The sequence below is a fragment of the Glycine soja genome, chromosome 13 (genome assembly GCF_004193775.1).
Source record: "Glycine soja cultivar W05 chromosome 13, ASM419377v2, whole genome shotgun sequence".
Lineage (NCBI taxonomy): Eukaryota > Viridiplantae > Streptophyta > Magnoliopsida > Fabales > Fabaceae > Glycine > Glycine soja.
This window is the reverse complement of record NC_041014.1, coordinates 15,066,110-15,083,592: the sequence shown is the minus strand read 5'-3', so window position 1 is coordinate 15,083,592 and position 17,483 is coordinate 15,066,110. Positions and strand designations below refer to the sequence as shown.

The following is a 17,483-nucleotide window of genomic DNA, read 5'->3' as shown; positions in this document are numbered from 1 at the left end:
TCTTGAAAAATATAATTTATTCTTATATTGGTCTTTGAATATTAAAAAATAAAAATTTACATTTATTATTATATTGATCCTTGAATAATAAAAAAATTAAATTTATTTTTAAATATATAAAAAGTATAATAAATTAGTCATATGGATAATTTAATAATAAATTAATTCTTAACTTTAAAACTTAATATAAAATTAATCCTTGAAAAATATAATTTATTATCAAATTAATCTCACAAGAGAACAAAATAAATATTTATCCCAAATTATTATGTACAATGATGACCAGTTATTCTAGATGGTTGACTGTTTTTTTCTTCTTTTGTTTTTGAATGATCGGCGGTAATTATATTAATAATAATGAAGTACGTTATGTTTTCAAGATATTTCTGTAAAAGAAAATGTTTTCAAGATATGGTAAATTAATTTAAGGTTTATATTTTTAATCCTTCAAATTAAAATTTATATATATTGGATCCGACAAATTCATGAATGTTTTTTTAATTACTAGCCTCCTCATTGATTTTTTGCAGTTTAAATGTTTGTCACTATTTTTTCCCTCAAGAGGAATTAGAAAAAACACTTTTCAAATTTTCGAGACTAAAAAGTACAAATTTTAACATAAGAGATTAAATAATAATGACTCGCAAATTTTAAAAATATATTTAAGTTTAGTTTAATTAAGAATACATGTTACGATTCTAATCACATTGTGAACAAAAACATAAAATTTCATTTCAAATATTTAAATTAATCATGAATTTAGTTTAATTGAAATGTTTCAAATAAAAATAAATTTTATTTCAACTATTTGGTTACACTATCCGGCAAATCGCCGCTAAGCACAACCACAAACTTGCTTCTCAAATTTGGTGGGACAAATACATCAGCTTCTCCATCGCTAGCCCCGTTTAAATTGACTCAATAATTAATAATACATGGAAAATATCACGGATCATGTGTTTAACTTTATTGAAATATGATATTAACTTTCATATATTATAAGTGTAAAGAATTTTTATATTTTATTTTTACATTTTCATATATTTAAATATGAATTTTACATTTTCAATTAATTAAAAATTATGATAGATATGATTTTTAAAATAATTATTATCAAAGTGAATAATTTTATCATATGACAAAATTAGATAACTATGTAAAAAAAATCTATACATTATCACTATATTATAATTAAATTATTAAAACAGGATTATATTTGTTTTCTCATGAGTGGTTAGACTTTATAAAAAGTAGGGGAGATTGTTATTTGCCGCCATGCATGGTGGCAACAGAGCATGCATGTTTTGAAAAAAAATAAATTAGCTGATAGTCTAACTCATTGTTGTGTTGATCATAGATAGGATTGACTATACTTAGGGTTGTTAAAAAAACTAGTTTGGAAAAAAATAACTATAACTAACAATAACTAATTATATAATAACCAGTTATACAAAAGTAATTATTAAACTATAATCCATTTTATAAAAATAATTATTTCAAATTACTTAATTTTATTTAAAAAATAGTTATAAAACTATAACCAACTTTACTTATAAAAATAGTTATTTCAAATAACTTATTTTTATTCGTTCAATTGTATAACTAATTTTGAATAACTTGTTTTATAACTAATTATATCCATAAATGATTATATAACAAATTTTTAAAAACAATAACAATTATACCAAATTATAACTAGTTATAGTTATTATAAAAACTTATAATATAGTTATTTATTAATTATGATTATAATTATTTAAATAACCAAACCATGAGCATACCAAGCTATATTTGGTGGAATTGTATCCCAAACTTCATTAGTTTTAGTTTTTCCGGCAATCAATTTGGATTGCCTTCATTTTGTTTTAGTTCATTTTATGCTTGAGTTTTGATCTATTCCCTCGTTATTCTCACTTGTTGGCCCAAGTTTAATTTAATGCATGTTTCTACACTTTTGGGAAAAAAATTGACCACATTGTTCATCCAAAGAGAAAGAAATTGATTTGAAAATATAACATCACTTCTCAAGTCTAAGATCATAACAAAGATCACCAATCAAGGCAATAAATATTGATGTATGTACTTGAAAACATTTTATAAGAGATTAAATATTAGAGTACAAAACTGAAAACAGAATAAACAGGAGTTGAGAAGAGAAGTCAAGAAATAAATCACAAAATTTAGGATGAGTTGTAGAGCGAACATTTTCCATTCTTATTTTTAATAATTAATAGTCCAAATGTAATTTCACAAAAACGTTCCAACTGAGAAACTCAAAACAAAATAGAAAAAAATAAGTCAGGAGGATAGATGTTTATTAAGAAATGCAGTAAAATGCCTCAGACCTTAACTTGCAAAAGATAATGTCCCACTCAAGAAGAACCTAATGATTCATTCAATGGTCCAATCGCAGAAAAATCAGAGAAGTTTCTATGAGCCAAAATAAATTGAAATATTGAAGACCATAAATCCCCAACAAGCAGTAGGATGTTACCAATCCAAATTTCACAAGCATGATTTTCTAGATAAAGACCCAATTTTCTTGGTTTTAGCCTCTAGAGTCTCACCACTGCAAAATGTTTAAACACCCTCTTCAATATCAAAATAATGTATTTATATTGATTTAAATATGTTATAAATACTCTGGAAATGAACGATACCTCTCATTAGATGGATTTGAAAATGCCTTGAATATGGTGTCAAACCTGATTCAAAAAACTTTAAAACCTGTTTCAGACATGAAGGTGATCAAATTAACGAAAGTTGTGGTATATGAAGATAACGACTATGCAAGGAAGGACGAGATTGGTAAACTCGGGCCAAACTGCCACTGGAATTAACGTTTTTAGCGCTTTTTATAATAGACTCAAAGAGGTCGCTCATTTCTTTTTCTTTTGTATTTCTCAATTTTTAGAAGAAATGGAGTTTTCTTTTGCTTTAAATAAATATAAAAAAAAAACTTAGAGTGGTGAAGCATCAAAACCATTGTGTTTAAATTTGTATTTGTGTAGGTTTATGATTGTAGTTGTATGTGGAACTGGAAGGAAAATTAGGGGATTTAATGTAATTACGTTTTGGAAGAAAATAAATAACTTTGATATGGTGAAGCTGGCTTCTTGCAATTATTTGATATTTTGTTATTGATGTATTTGTAACGGATTGGTTGTTTTGTGGTATTATAGATATAGAGAGTATCATAGGAAACACCCAATTGCTCGTGTTGTTGATGCCAAACACTTCTCAATGAGGAACCTCAAATTGAGTTTAGTGGAGAGGTCTCCCTCTCTCTCTCTCTTTCTCTTTATGCAGGACTATTTTGTTCCGTATCATGTAATCACTTTACCTTTTTTCTACTGTCATCACTTATGGTATGCAAATGCTTAGACGAGCTTGCATCATATAAATGTGTTTAATACTAACGCTACTAAAAAAATTATTTTTTATGATGGTTGTTAACCATTCTTTGAAGCGGCCTTAGAAGGTCTAACTTTTAAGACGGTTTTGTCAAGAATCATCTTAAAAATTATTTTATTAAAAAAAATGGATACTTCTAAGACAGTTTTTAGAAAAAATTATATTAGTAAGTGCACTTTTTATTTCTAGAAAGATTTTCTAAAAAATTATCTTAGAATATCTTTAAAAAAAATGAGGATTCTAACATAGTCTTTTGAAAATCGTATTAAAAAGTAGACTTTGTAAGACAGTTATATAAAAAACCGTCTTAGAACGTTTTTTTTTTTTAAATAACAATAAAAAAATTGAGAATTTTAAGATGATTTTCATGAAACCGTCCTAAAGAGAATTATCTATAAAAATGTATTAGAATATTTTTCAACTAAAAAATTAAAGGATTCTATAACGATTTTATCAAAAATCGTCTTAAAAAGTCCATTTTCTAATACGGTTTTATAAAAAATTGACTTAGAAAGTTAGATTTATTATTTATAAATTAATTATTTAAAATATTATATTTCTATTTGGAAACAAAATTACTATTTATAATATATTATAAGTAAAATATAAACCTAAAATTATTTTATCTTTATTTAAATATAATTAAAAAGTTATAAATATATACAAATTAAATTAAAATGCTCCTTTTCTTCCCCTCAATTTGGGGGCTGGGGTGCAACCAGATTTTCTAATTCAAGTACATTCCATCATAAAATATCAAAACAATGCAACGGTAAATTTATTTCATTCCATCACATTCTACCCATTGTTAGTAATCCATATATATCCAAATATCGCCTAAGATAGTCAATGGTCCAATGGGCAGAGAGCATATCGTTGTTTAGACTAAAAACCTAACGGGCTTAAATAAACTATATGAAAAAATAAAGTCTGTAACATAATATTAACAAGAAACACAAATAAACAGTTAATAACATTTATGATATATTTTGACATGCAAAAAATACTAATAGTAATAACATTACTTAAATGAACACAACATTTTTATAATCAAAATTTAGAGATGAGAGATTCATTATAATTATACTGATTTGTGTAATATCCCATTTTTTAAAACTAATTTAAAAATAAATTTATTTATAAATAAATAAAGTTTTAGAAAAATGATAAGATTTTTATAAATAAATAAATAAGGAGAAATAACTTTATTAATTAAAATAATGGTTTGAGAGAAAATAATAAAGATATTTTATTTATTAATTTGATAGAGAATAAAATATAGTTTCTTTTTATAAAATAATAAAAATAAATAAATAGAGTAAATAATAAGTTGTAAGTATCATAGCTATAAATAGAGACGTGTCAGGTCCCATACTAACATGTCTTCTAATTCATAAAAACTTTGTTAAAACATAATCTGTCTTTTCATGAATTGGAATGGCTTTCACAATAGTTAAACTAACCATTTGATAGCTTTAGCCCATTGTTGTCTATTAATTAAGATCTAGTATCAAAGCTGTATCATTGGAAATAATCATTCTCGTGATGACATGACTAAAATCTATGAGGAAACATGAATTTTTAGAAAACCACATCAAATACTACAAAGTGGAAAGATACAACTAGCAAAGGGTCACTTGTTTATGAATGTCAATCAATTTAAGCAAGTGTCGAAGGATTTTTTCATACAAGGGGGGTTTCAATAAAGAGGGTGAAAAATGGACTGCCCATGGGTTATTGTTGAGTGCAATGATGAAGGATGTAGTTGAAGGATACATGTATCCCCACTCCTAGATAAGGTTACCTATGCCATAAAGTCTTATGAACCTTCTCATACTGCACTAGTACTACCAAGAAGTATGCACTAGTACTACCAAGAAGTATGATGCAAACTATGCATGGATTGCTAAAAAGCATGAGAGTATATTGATGAATGATCTGAATCTAAGCTACTCCTCAATGAAGTAAATATTAATTGAAAAATATGGTGTTGTAACAACAAGCACCAAGCTATTGTATCAAGTGAAGAGGAAAATTCATCTACATGTACTAAAGGGGTGCATGCAAAATTACATAATGACCTGCCACCTTGGGGTGAAGTAGTTAGAGAGACAAATGAGGGGAGTTTTGTGAAGTTGGTTGTGAATCCAAGGGTTGATATGAACCCTGAATTTCAAAGGACCTTTGTATGTCTTTATGCTATAAAGAAGGGATATGTGAGAGAGTGTAGACCATGGGTGGTATTAAGGGATTCCATTTAAAAGGACCTTATGGTGTGGTTTTACTATTTGTTGTTGGCCTGGATGGAAAAAAGGGCATGTTCCATGTAGCTATTATAGTGGTGGAGATTGCATACTAAGACCCTACAATAACAACTACATACGATTAACTACTCATTTAAGTATAATACCAATAATTAAAATTTTAACAACAATTAACATTGTGAACACTAAAACTTTTTGTTTTAGCCATACGTGATTTCCTTCAAAGACTTTGAATTTTCCCCTCAATTTGGAAATTTCTACCTTCATTTCTTCCATTTTGATCTTAAGCTTTCAATACTTATCATCAATGTCTTTTTCACACCAATGATCAAGCATGTATAAAAGAGTCGATTTGGACTGACTTTGGTTTCACTACATCCAATTTCCACAGGTGAGCTAATATCTTCGCTAAGTCCTGGTTGTGACAATCACACATTACCTTAACAATCCACCATTCGGTCTTTTTTTAACTTGTTTCCCTTATCCTAAAAAGGCATTCACATTTTTTGGTACCCATCACCTTCTTGTATAATGCATTCTAGCATGGTCTTCTATATTTTCCACTTCTTTCACAAGTCAAAATTAGAAATGTCTTCCTTTTATTATGTCTTTGTATCTATGTTTGACTTGAATATGATAAGGACAAATTCATTCTCATATGCAACATGCCAAGCCCAATTCAACACATCATCTCAAGAAGGAAAAAGTTAAAAACATAAATAAAAAAATAGATTTTCATGTTTACAATTTAATAAAATTAATTGATCCTTCAATTACCTTTGATGTATTGAATGCCTCACTACAATCTACATTTTTATTTTGTTATCCATCAATTGGTATATCCATCACCTCGGACATCTTAATTTTTATTGGTAAATGTTAGATATTAGCATTATTAGTTTTTGTTAGAGGGGAGATTCGAATCCGCAACCTCTACCCCCTTTCCTTCTCCCTTCATCACTAGACTAACCTTATATCTTTATACTAACATGGTATTTCATGTTCACATATAAATAAAAATTAATCTAAAAATGAAATAAGGTTGTGATGAGATAAAAGAGAATAAAAAATTATTGGAATTCACTTTCCGTCACAAAAGATATTAACTCCAAAAAGTAATTTCCATGATTGTATGTATGTTGTTAAAATATAATTCCATAAATAGCTTTCTGGAAAAAAATATATCAATATCAAAAAGTAGTTTCTAGAACTATGTTTTAACAAAATAAACATAGTACTTGAAATTACTTTATGGAATTGATACATGATATTTTGGAGAGATATTTATGGAAGTCATACAAAATTGAGTATCATACTTGCTTCTAGATGCACAATAATCACAAATGGTTCATTGCTAGGCACACTTGTTTCAACAATAAATATCTAGAAATTAATAACTCATTCGAAATTAATAATTGTTGGATGCACACTTGTTGCAATGATAGATATCGAGAGGTTAATAATCCGTTTCCGAAATTGACAATAAACGAAACAAGAGACAAGACACATATGTGTGTTAGTAGTGATTCTTAATTGTTGTTTTCTTATCTTTAATGTGTAAAAAAGTATGATGTATATTGTATAATATATAAGTCAACCATAAACATACCTTGGAAATGTAGTGTCACGATTGGAGAAAAATGCACAATATTATGAGTATATTTGATGAAAAATGTTAGATATTACATTAAGAAGGTTTAAAGAAAAATAAAGATTGTGAGGATGGGATTTCAATGTTAGGGTTTAAAGAAGAAGAAGAAGAAGAAGAAGAAGAAGAAGAAGAAGAAGAAGAAGAAGAAGAAGAAGAAGAAGAAGAAGAAGAAAGGTGTAAAAGGGGTTTAAATAAATAACACAACCGTAAGCTGTATAAAAGAGGTTAAAAGGATATAGCTTGACAATAACAAATTAAACGAGAAGGGAGGATGTTAACTTAGCAAACAGGGTGTATTTACTATTTAGCAATAGCCGAATATGTCAATTTCGGAAACGTTCACTGCTTACCTCAATAAACACGCATGAAAGTGAAACCATCACTAATTACCTCAATAAACACGCATTTCTCCCCACACTAAACATGTTTTAGCAGCAGTTAAAAAATTATCAGTGTTTCACAAATGTCTAATAGGGATAAGGCATTTTTGGTCCTATAAAAAAATTTGTTCATTTTTTAGTTTACAGTGTTTTTTAAATTTTAGTATTTATAAGATATTTTATTTGTTTATAATTTTTGTACGTTTATAATTTTTTAATTTTGATTCATATAAGATTATAGATGTAAACTTATGAAGGTTATAAATGAAAAAATTTGAATGAACTGAAATTAAAAAAAAAAACTTATAAAAATATTAAAAATTAAAAAAAAAAAAAAAACTTAACAGGGAGAAAAGCATATTTAAGTGTGAATAATAATCGACGCCGCCGCTTGTGAATAGAAGCAGTTGTAGTTGTAACAAAGATGAATAGTAGCGGCGCCAAGAGGAGCGGTCCCCCGAAGCACCAGAACAAGTTCGCATGGAAACCCAACGCTGGTCGCAAAATCAACGAAACTGTCCGTAACACAACAAATCTTACTTCATTCCGATCAAACCGACTAATAATCATTAATAAAAACAGCATTTTGAATACTATTGATGTTTTTGTTATTAACATGCACAGGAAGTTGGAGGAAGATTCAGGCCCCTCTCTGAGATCACTGGGGTGTGCTCTCGTTGCAAGGATCAAATCGAATGGAAACGCCGTTATGGCAAATACAAGCCTCTTCTTCAACCCGCCAAATGGTACTGTTTATTTCGTTTTTCTTACTTTCTTTTTTAAGAAAAAAAAAGTTCCCAAATTTTTTTCATGAATTGCATTAGATTGGATCGTTATCTTTTAGCTTTTCGTTGATTAATTAGTTAATTGGGTTGCAGCCAGAGATGTTCCAAGCGTGCTGTTCGCCAAGCTTACCATAACCTGTGTCCTGGTTAGTATCACACTTATTTATTTATTTTTTTTGTTTTTTTTTTTGGGGGGGGGGGGGGGGGTGGTTGTTTGGTAAGTGGGGGTTTTTTTTTGAAATTGGTGCAATGCGGGGAAAAATAATGGATTTTTGGAGTGTGGAAGTGGAAAGAGTAAAAGGCTAAGGATTAGATTGGTTGGAACTAGTGAGTGAGCACGTGGTGTTTGTGAAAAGTGCTCTGAGGATGTATGAAATAATACCCTGATGAAATTAGATGAGAACTGAAAATGGAATTTGCCCTTTTTGTGTGTTTGCTTATTGGCTTTACTGTTGGTGTAGGTTGTGCCAAGGAGCATGGTGTATGCGCAAAGTGTTGTTGCAGTACGAAGCAAATAGTTGGAAGGTGGTCTTTCTTACATTTGATGGAGGATTCAGTTTTTGTTTGTATTTGTAACAAGTAACGACACAAGTTTTGTGCAAAATGAACATCAGTTAGAATTTGCTTTCTCCAACACTCTTCAAAGGAAAAGATGAATCTGTATTGATGTGCAATTTTGTTTCTTGTAGGGATATTTCAGAAGTTGAGGCTGAGCAAAAGATGCTTGAGGAGGTTTCTTTTTTATATGCCCTTCCTTCCTGAATGTTAGTCTTGTTCTTCTATGCAAAGAAACTCGTAATAATACTTGTATTTTTGTTGCAGGCCATTAAGAACTCTCGGGAGAGAGAAAGGAGATCCTTATTGCGTGCTGTAAGATACTAAAACTAAGGCTATTCATTTTTTTAACTGCCTATCCTGCTTCTCTTTATTCCCTAACATATTCAGTCTAATCAATTTACCCCTGACAGCATTTCAAATAAAACATACATTTGTATGTTTCTATAGAACATTTCATTTGAAAATGACATCATCAAGTTGAGTTAGTACAGTTAATGAAGTTTCTTGTAGAACCTGCTATTGATGCTTATGTACTTCTCTAATATTGTTGCATATATACATGTAATCACATAATCTCTTTTGAGTTTATATTGGTATTCTAAAGATAAGCCAAATTCTATATAAATGATGGTGTAGGCCTGTAAGGCACATGATTCATTCCGCATTTATGGCAAAGGCAGTACATACCTTTATTGTATATATTGTGTATGTCTTACTGTCCTGTTCCGCAAACATGCATGTTGCTGATAATTCTTCTTTCTACTTTTGCTATCAGATGAACAAAGACAAATCTAAAAGTTCAAATAGCGCCCCAACTGATACTAAAGGTAACAAAGTTGGACAATTATTTCCAAATGCGTCACTTGAAGACTATGCCAAACTGAATAGAGTTAATGTGGGTCATGATGATGGTGAAATATGTGATGATAGTGAGGGTGAAGTTTGTGAAGATGAAGATGATAACAGTGACAATGAAGATTGTGATGAAGATGGAAACAGTGACGATGAAGATGGTGACAGTGAGAATGAAGATTGTGATGAGAATGACGACAAAAATGATGAAAACACTCCTGATCATACTAGTGCCAACCATGAATGATTCGGAACATATGAGTATTAGAGTATATCAGTTTCCTGTATCAAATTACAATACTGGTTTCTTTGCAGATTGTTTTCAGTGTATCTGCTGCTCTTTAGGTGAGAAATACTGTGTTGGATACAAATTTTGGTTAAGTTGTATCTTTATTTTGTTTGCATATGGGTGGGGTGCTTCTTGTTTCATTGTATTTAACTTTTGAAGTATAGGCTTTATTAATTGTTGATCCACTCAAATGCTACCTGATTCCTGATCTGTTTTGCTGAGCGTGATCATCAGTTCATTAAGTTATTAGCTTCATTTTGATCCACATGGATCTACTTACCGAACCAAAAAAGCGTCTTAATATTGAGATACTCCAAATGGTTGAGTTGTTTTAAGCTATGTTGGATAAAATTTTAAATTTAAGGGCACTTGAGAGAGCTTATGTTGTATAAGGTTCTTTTTAGCATATTTCAGTAAGCTTTAGAAGAAGTGCGGCAAAATATACTTTAACTTATTTCAATAAATTTCTCTGCCATGATTGTGAATAAATTCTTATTTTGTTTATCCAAATCCATCTAATGAAAAACTTGATTATGCCTTGAACCTTTTAAAAAGGTTAAATATGTTCAGTTCATGTAAATATTGTTTTCTTTTAGCTCTTTATTAATGAAAATGTACTGGGTGTAGTTCTTGTTCTTCACAAAAAATCCTGCCCTTTTGGTTTCTTGTTCATGAAAAGAAATAAGGATCACAAATGACACATTTTTATAAATGAGATAAAAAGGAAACGCTTTTTTTTAGATACTAATAACGTATTCTTATTTACAATGACTAAAATTATATGATAATTTAGATGACAAATTCACCAACTTTCAATAAGAAAACTATCAGAAAGATTATCTTACACTTTCAAATTGTTAACTAAATATATTTTTGAAGGTTAAACACTAAATTATACGCGGTCGGTGGAGAAAAATCTGAAACAAGCACACATTTAGCGTCGGCATAAAATAAAATCTGATTGTAACTTTTTTCCTCCTATTGTACATTATCAATAACAATGTTGGAAAAGAATACACCTATATCCGATTTAATCATCGAAAAGAATGAAACTAATTTTCTAATAAGCAAAATTCCATATCTTTGTATCCAACGATTATTTCCTAGATGAACAATCAGTTAGCATAACTGTCTGTCTACTTAAAGTTTAAAACCTTTTAAGCAGCAAATCTGATTATGTCCAGCAGCAAAATCCTGGGCTCAATTGCCATTGTGTAATTTATGAGCATATTCTTGCCAAATTCGAAACAAGACCACCAGTGACAGATCAATTGCCTCCTCCATCTTTTGCACACAAGCGTTCTGAGTGGAGAAACAATCAAATAATTTCAAAATGAGCTAAAATATTTACATATAGAAAAGGTACTATGATACATGAACATTAAAAAATGCGTCACGCGCATTTAAAAGGCAAAATCATGAAACAAGACAAATGACAAGTCTACGGTATTTTAAATAAAAATAAAATAAAATCAATTATCTTCAAAAAGGGCAAATAATATGCATTGAATGGGATAGTTTGAAGAAATAAATTATGTCACGAATACAGGAAAAATGTAGATTATTAATAACCCTTCTTTTGGGCAAAATTAATTATACATGACTTCATTCCTAAGTGAGATGACTAATAAAGCTAAAGTATATAAAATAATAGTTAGCATGTCTAGTGAGATAGATGCACTTTGATACACATAAATTCTCCATTGAGTGTCCATAAATTTAAATAAATAATGGTCCAAGGTTTGACTAAAAATAACACTAATCACAAGCAAAAATTCAATTCGCAAAGGTTTTGGATTCTTAAATTTGTGCCTTACGAAAACGACCATCCCTTGTGAAAACTTCAGATGATATTTCTGTCATAGTTAATTTCAGTAAGCCAATTGCTTGCAGCCTAGAGTGCACCATAAAAAAGTAGGAGATAGTCTAAAAGTAAGGCTGAATCATTCTTATTTGGCATGCATATAACTTTAAGATGTAAATGCATCGTAGACTATAACATACATAACAATATCATATATGCAGTACCACACAATTTACCAGCAGAATTGACTACTCAGCATTACCATAATTCAGAACTATGAGGGTGGCAATAAAAATAACTAAAACAAGGATTATTAGAGTTAATAAAAATTAGATAGTTATTTCAATATTTAAATACATCAAACCAGCATAAACAAACAGGATTGTCAACACAAAATGAAATCAGAGACCAAGTTCTTACTCAGATATTCATAAGCCAATATCATTGAAGTACCCCATGCTGACATGCTGAAAAATCTTGGACCTAATCCTCTATATACACCTTTCCATCCATCCTCAGTGATCAAATCTTTAACAACTTGTTTTACAGAGATTTTCTTTTCAAGTCCCATCACCTATATGGCATGCCATTGAGTCAGGAAAATTTAGTAGGCAGTGACAGATTAAATGAATATGAGATTCAGAATGTAAAATGCAATCACTATATTGTATAATAATCATAAAATTATATTCCGATTCTTCCCCTATGCATTGCGATCTCTCTAAAAACTGAGAACTTCAACAATCACCAAAACATACTGGAGTAATACATATATTACTATCTTTGCATCCATAGTATCAAAGGCTAGTTAAAAATCATATATGACATTTATTAGGCAAAACTTTTTCAAATAAATTTAATAAATTCAAAATTTGTAAATCTGAATAGTTTATAGAATAAGACACTAAATATTCTGAAAAAAGTTAGAATCACTGGAAAAGTTGCATTTGTAAAAAAATTCATACTAGTACACAACTTTTTGAATTTTTATGTAAAACATTATAATCCACTAAATAAGGAAAGTAATTGTAAGAGATAATCTAAAATATTCTAAGATGTAATTAAGATATTTTCTGATATTTCCATATATTCTAACACACATGATAGAGTCCAATTAAGTAAAAGGAGTAAATTTTAAACTTGATTTATGGAGCAAAGAGCTATGGAATCAAAGGGATTTTGGTTAAGAAAACAAACTATATGGAACACAAATTTAAGATGCAACAATATTTTGGAGGTGAAAATCAAGTATCACCCCACACTAAAAGTTGAATGGTTTAGCCGTTTAGGTATCTTGGGTCCATCTTATGAAGTACCAGGGTGATTGATGGCAGATGTCAAGCATATAAATAAAACTAGATAGATGAAAAGAATAGCACAAGCAATTTTTATGTTTCTTGTGAATTTATCAAATACATATTACTTTAACACCAAATCATTAGTAAAGATATAATTACCAAATACAAGAATTATCATCCACACTACACTGATGACTAAAGAATACAAAGAACTTGTGTAATAGTATGACACATGTGTTCAACAAGGTTATGAATACCTGTAACCGTGTCTTGATAGTATCCAATGGGGTTGTAATGCAGGATGCAGTAGCACCAGCAATGATCCCTCCAGTAGCCTGAGCAAAAATAATCTTTGGTAGACTAGGAGTATCTTCCTCATTATTATCTCCCAAGAATCTGCCAAAGCAATCAGTGAAAATGATCCTTAATATCAGATAGTATGACCAAAAATGAAGAAATAAAATATTAGTATGATGTACTGAAAGTTGATGAAATCTAGGATAACAACAAACTTAAAGGATCTTTATCATATGTTTTGCAGTTTTACCATGTCCTTAGAATACAACAAATATACACATCTTTAACTTAAATGAGCAAATTTTGAAATCAGTGCATTTTTTTATAATGAACATTTACATAGATGATACAACATAGCCTAACTAATTGATAGATTGCAAAAACATACAAGCTCTTTCAATACACTCATATTACTAATAGCATAATACCCTAATGGTGTTGGTTAAACATCAGAAAGGAAAATATGTTAAGTCAAATATACAAATTTCTACAGATATTTAGTTTTTCTAACCATTTGATAAGTATAATATAAAGAAAAAGGTAATACAACAATAAACCAGCTTTAAGACTTCAGAACAAGCATCACCATGTCTCACCTCCATAAGTAGCGTTGACTTGAACCGTAACTTGCCCACCATACAGCATTAGATGGTACATAAGTCATGACAGATAGACCAAATCCTCTATATAATCCCCTGATGCCATCAGACCTTAACACCTTACGAGCAACATCCAAACCCCCACTATATTGGGCATGGCCTGAGTATCCTTGCACCATCAACTTTTGGCTAACCTAATATCATTCAATGTAAAGGTAGTTAGAGTTAGCATATAAGATGAAATTATACAACAATTTGGATAAGAAAGGAGAAAAACACCATACTAATTAAATTGAATGATAATGGAAACTACGAATAGCAAGATATTAAATTGAGACACAGTACTATGATGTGATATATACAACATACAAAGTATCATACTAATATTAGGTTTCCAATCCTACCTAACTAAGTACATAAAGAAAAAATATGGAAACCACATCTAAGAAATCATTTAGCTATAAAGGATTCTATGAAATATTTATAACATATAATAATGATATTATGAAATATTTTCCAGATATTCTATTAAGGATTCATTTATCTATATTTCAATAAAAAAAATGTTTTATCAAAAGTAAAAGAAAATAATTTTTCTCACTTATCTGAACATGTCATCAACACTCTTACGAGAAGAAGCAATATATATATGGACAAAATAAATTGAAAGCATATAAATTGTTGCTTGTTAGTAATTAAATCATGTGTCATGCTCCAATAAAAAAAAACTGAATACACTGTAAGTCAGCAGATAAAGCACATTACTACAAAACCTTTCTTTCAATCCTAAAAATTTTCCTGATACACGAGGTTTATGGAACTAACCAAGTTGGAGTTTGACTAAAACATAAGTGTAGAAAATAGTGTTGAATTTATATTTTGTTTTTTGGTATAGAGATAGTGATTAAATATAAAAGTGTATAACTAATACACTTACAAAACCATATGCAAAAATAAGTACAAAAACACTTTTAGAGCTAAAATAAAATTGAATTGCAACAGACATCTAAAAGAACACCAGTGTATATATTCCAAGTTTCAATATAACACAAAGTTAAAAACAAACTTAAAAGATTGTTGACCAGCTTGCACTGTCTAACTATAACTAACTTAACAGATGTAATGTACCACAATATCCACAAGCATAAGTATGATATGCAGCCATCAGTTAGTCCAAAAGAAGATAATTTTAAATTTCAAATATAAAACTACAGACATATGTGCTCAGCAGCTCAGGTTAGGCCAATTGGATCATCATACCACATCAATTGGAACAAACAGAGATTGTGCCAAAAATGATGATGCCATGCCTGCAATTCCATTTGCTATGGCCGCCTGATTAGTTTCAGATAGTCTAAATGGCTCCACCATCCTGAAGGAAGCCACCTTTGTCGTCTCCAAGGCAGTGAGGAATATGATTCTGGTAGGAATTGCGCCAGTGATAACTGTACCAAACCCTTTATACAAACCAGGGATGCCATCCGTTTTAAGCAACCCTTTCACAACAGAAAACACACTTCTCTCCAAAGTATCCTTTGAGGCAACCTGCAGCCTAGTCTTCACAACAGATACCGGGTAGAGTGCCACTGTAACACCCGTAAAGAGTCCTGCTCCCACGACAAAGAACTTCTTTTTATCTAGCCTACAAAAATAAGTGGAACTCACTAAATATATAGAGCTTCAAGACACCAAGTTCATTATCCACGACAAAGAACTTTTTTTTATCTTGCCTATAAAAATAAGTGGAACTCACTAAATATATAGAGCTTCAAGACACCAAGTTCATTATCCATAAAACAAATTCCTAACAAATCAATCCAATATATATAGAATAAACCACCAATTTCGTCATTTAACAATTACCCTCTCTCCTAAGTAGTCCCTAAACTACTAAAATTACTTAAGTAATAGTGTAATACTCCTAACGTACTGAACATTCATTACACTAGTCCCTCAGTTAATATATTTCAGTAAAATTCAAGGAACAATTTAAAGGATTTTTTTAAATATTTGGAGGACTACTTGACATAATTTTTAATACTTTCAGAACTACTTAAGCAGTTTTTTTTTCTTTTTTAGGGACCACTCAGGAAAGAGAGCAATAAATCAGGTATGAAATCGATGGTTTACTTTACTCAATACACCTTCAATCTTCACGAAGGCCTAGTTTCCACAGATTAAATATTCATTGAACATATAACAATATACAAGAAAAGAATGAGGTTCTAGGTTCTAGTTCTGAATAGGAAAACGAGAGCAACAATACAAGCAGCGACACAACCTAGAATCTAGAATCTAGAATCTTGTTAGTTCAAATACGTCTTCTAATCGAGCAAGCATAAACACTTAACACTACATTTCAAGCTCGCAAGCATTATTTCTCAAACAGTTATTAGTGCATTTCATGCATATCACTTCTAATTCGATTTCGGTTCATTCAGGATACATAAACAGAATCTTAGATTCTTTATGCAATAGTTTTTAATCTACACACGAATAAAAACTAAGAAAAAGACGCGGACGAAGTTGGATTAACAAAGCGAAAACCTAAATCAGAAACGAAGATGGAGAAGAAGAGACTGAAGGAACCTGTCCCAGTTAATCTCGGAGGAGGCCATTGCATGGATCGCTTGGAGCTGCAGATTTCGAATATCGAAGAGAAGCGAAGCGAAGAAGAAACTGGGAAGAAAGAACGAAACGAAGCTGAAAAACGAAAGGAACGAACCTTTTGTATTTATATAAGGGAGAAAGAGTATGCGAACTCTTCTCTCTCTCTCTCTCTCTCTCTCTCTCTCTCTCTGTTTATTTGGAGCCAAAATGGAAATGAGTATTGAGTAGTTAGTGAGTAGTAGGAGTCGTCTCCGCTTCTTCTCTTGCTAACTATTCCATTCTATTCTACTCTCTTTTTGTACATGTAAGAACTAAGTGAGACTTGTCTCAATTACAATCGGGTAAGTAAATTCATTATTAGGTTGATAAAAAATTAAAAATTGAAAGTGCACCAAAAATGTTAGGGGAAAAAAGTCAGTAAAACGCATATTGAGTAGTTAATGTTTAATAAAATCAACACTTAATTGCATCTTTTACTACAAATTTTTTAACTTTTAAGAATTTTACTTTTAATAAATTAATTTGATGCATTTTACCTTTAATGTTTTTTTTGAGAGATTTTACCTTCAATTTTTAAGAATTTTATGAATTTTACCCTTTGTCATTTTACTCTTAACATAATTATACTTTTTACCATCAACTTTTATTTTTTTAACAAATTCAGCACCCAACTTTTTAATTT

General features: G+C 30.0%; 2 protein-coding genes across 2 annotated transcripts; one reads left to right on the top strand and one right to left on the bottom strand.

The window, feature by feature from the left end:
* Positions 1–8,083: 8,083 nt before the first annotated feature.
* LOC114381291 (uncharacterized protein C9orf85 homolog) lies at positions 8,084–10,448 on the top strand. Its single transcript, XM_028340511.1, has 7 exons — positions 8,084–8,226; positions 8,334–8,455; positions 8,588–8,640; positions 8,956–9,019; positions 9,184–9,226; positions 9,317–9,364; positions 9,828–10,448. Exons 1-7 carry the CDS (start codon positions 8,134–8,136, stop codon positions 10,149–10,151), a joined length of 747 nt encoding a protein of 248 aa, XP_028196312.1. The 5' UTR covers positions 8,084–8,133; the 3' UTR covers positions 10,152–10,448.
* Positions 10,449–11,135: 687 nt separating this feature from the next.
* On the bottom strand, positions 11,136–17,019 carry LOC114381374 (solute carrier family 25 member 44-like). Its single transcript, XM_028340615.1, has 6 exons — positions 16,781–17,019; positions 15,452–15,833; positions 14,189–14,385; positions 13,553–13,691; positions 12,418–12,571; positions 11,136–11,495 (listed from the first exon to the last, which is right to left on the bottom strand). The coding sequence occupies exons 1-6, from the start codon at positions 16,807–16,809 to the stop codon at positions 11,461–11,463; spliced, it is 936 nt and encodes a 311-aa protein (XP_028196416.1). The 5' UTR covers positions 16,810–17,019; the 3' UTR covers positions 11,136–11,460.
* Between the last annotated feature and the right edge of the window lie 464 nt (positions 17,020–17,483).

What these genes read in the sequence shown, in the direction of transcription:
- LOC114381291 (XM_028340511.1), top strand. Translation starts at nt 8,134, where the DNA reads ATGAATAGTAGCGGCGCCAAGAGGAGCGGTCCCCCGAAGCACCAGAAC. An exon ending in CTTCTTCAACCCGCCAAATG is followed by an intron (nt 8,456 to 8,587) that starts GTACTGTTTATT and finishes ATTGGGTTGCAG; the next exon opens with CCAGAGATGTTCCAAGCGTG. An exon ending in TTACCATAACCTGTGTCCTG is followed by an intron (nt 8,641 to 8,955) that starts GTTAGTATCACA and finishes CTGTTGGTGTAG; the next exon opens with GTTGTGCCAAGGAGCATGGT.
- LOC114381374 (XM_028340615.1), bottom strand. Translation starts at nt 16,809, where the DNA reads ATGGCCTCCTCCGAGATTAACTGGGACAG. An exon ending in AGTCAACGCTACTTATGGAG is followed by an intron (nt 13,692 to 14,188) that starts GTGAGACATGGT and finishes TTGCTTTGGCAG; the next exon opens with ATTCTTGGGAGATAATAATG. An exon ending in ATTGGCTTATGAATATCTGA is followed by an intron (nt 11,496 to 12,417) that starts GTAAGAACTTGG and finishes TTCTCCACTCAG; the next exon opens with AACGCTTGTGTGCAAAAGAT.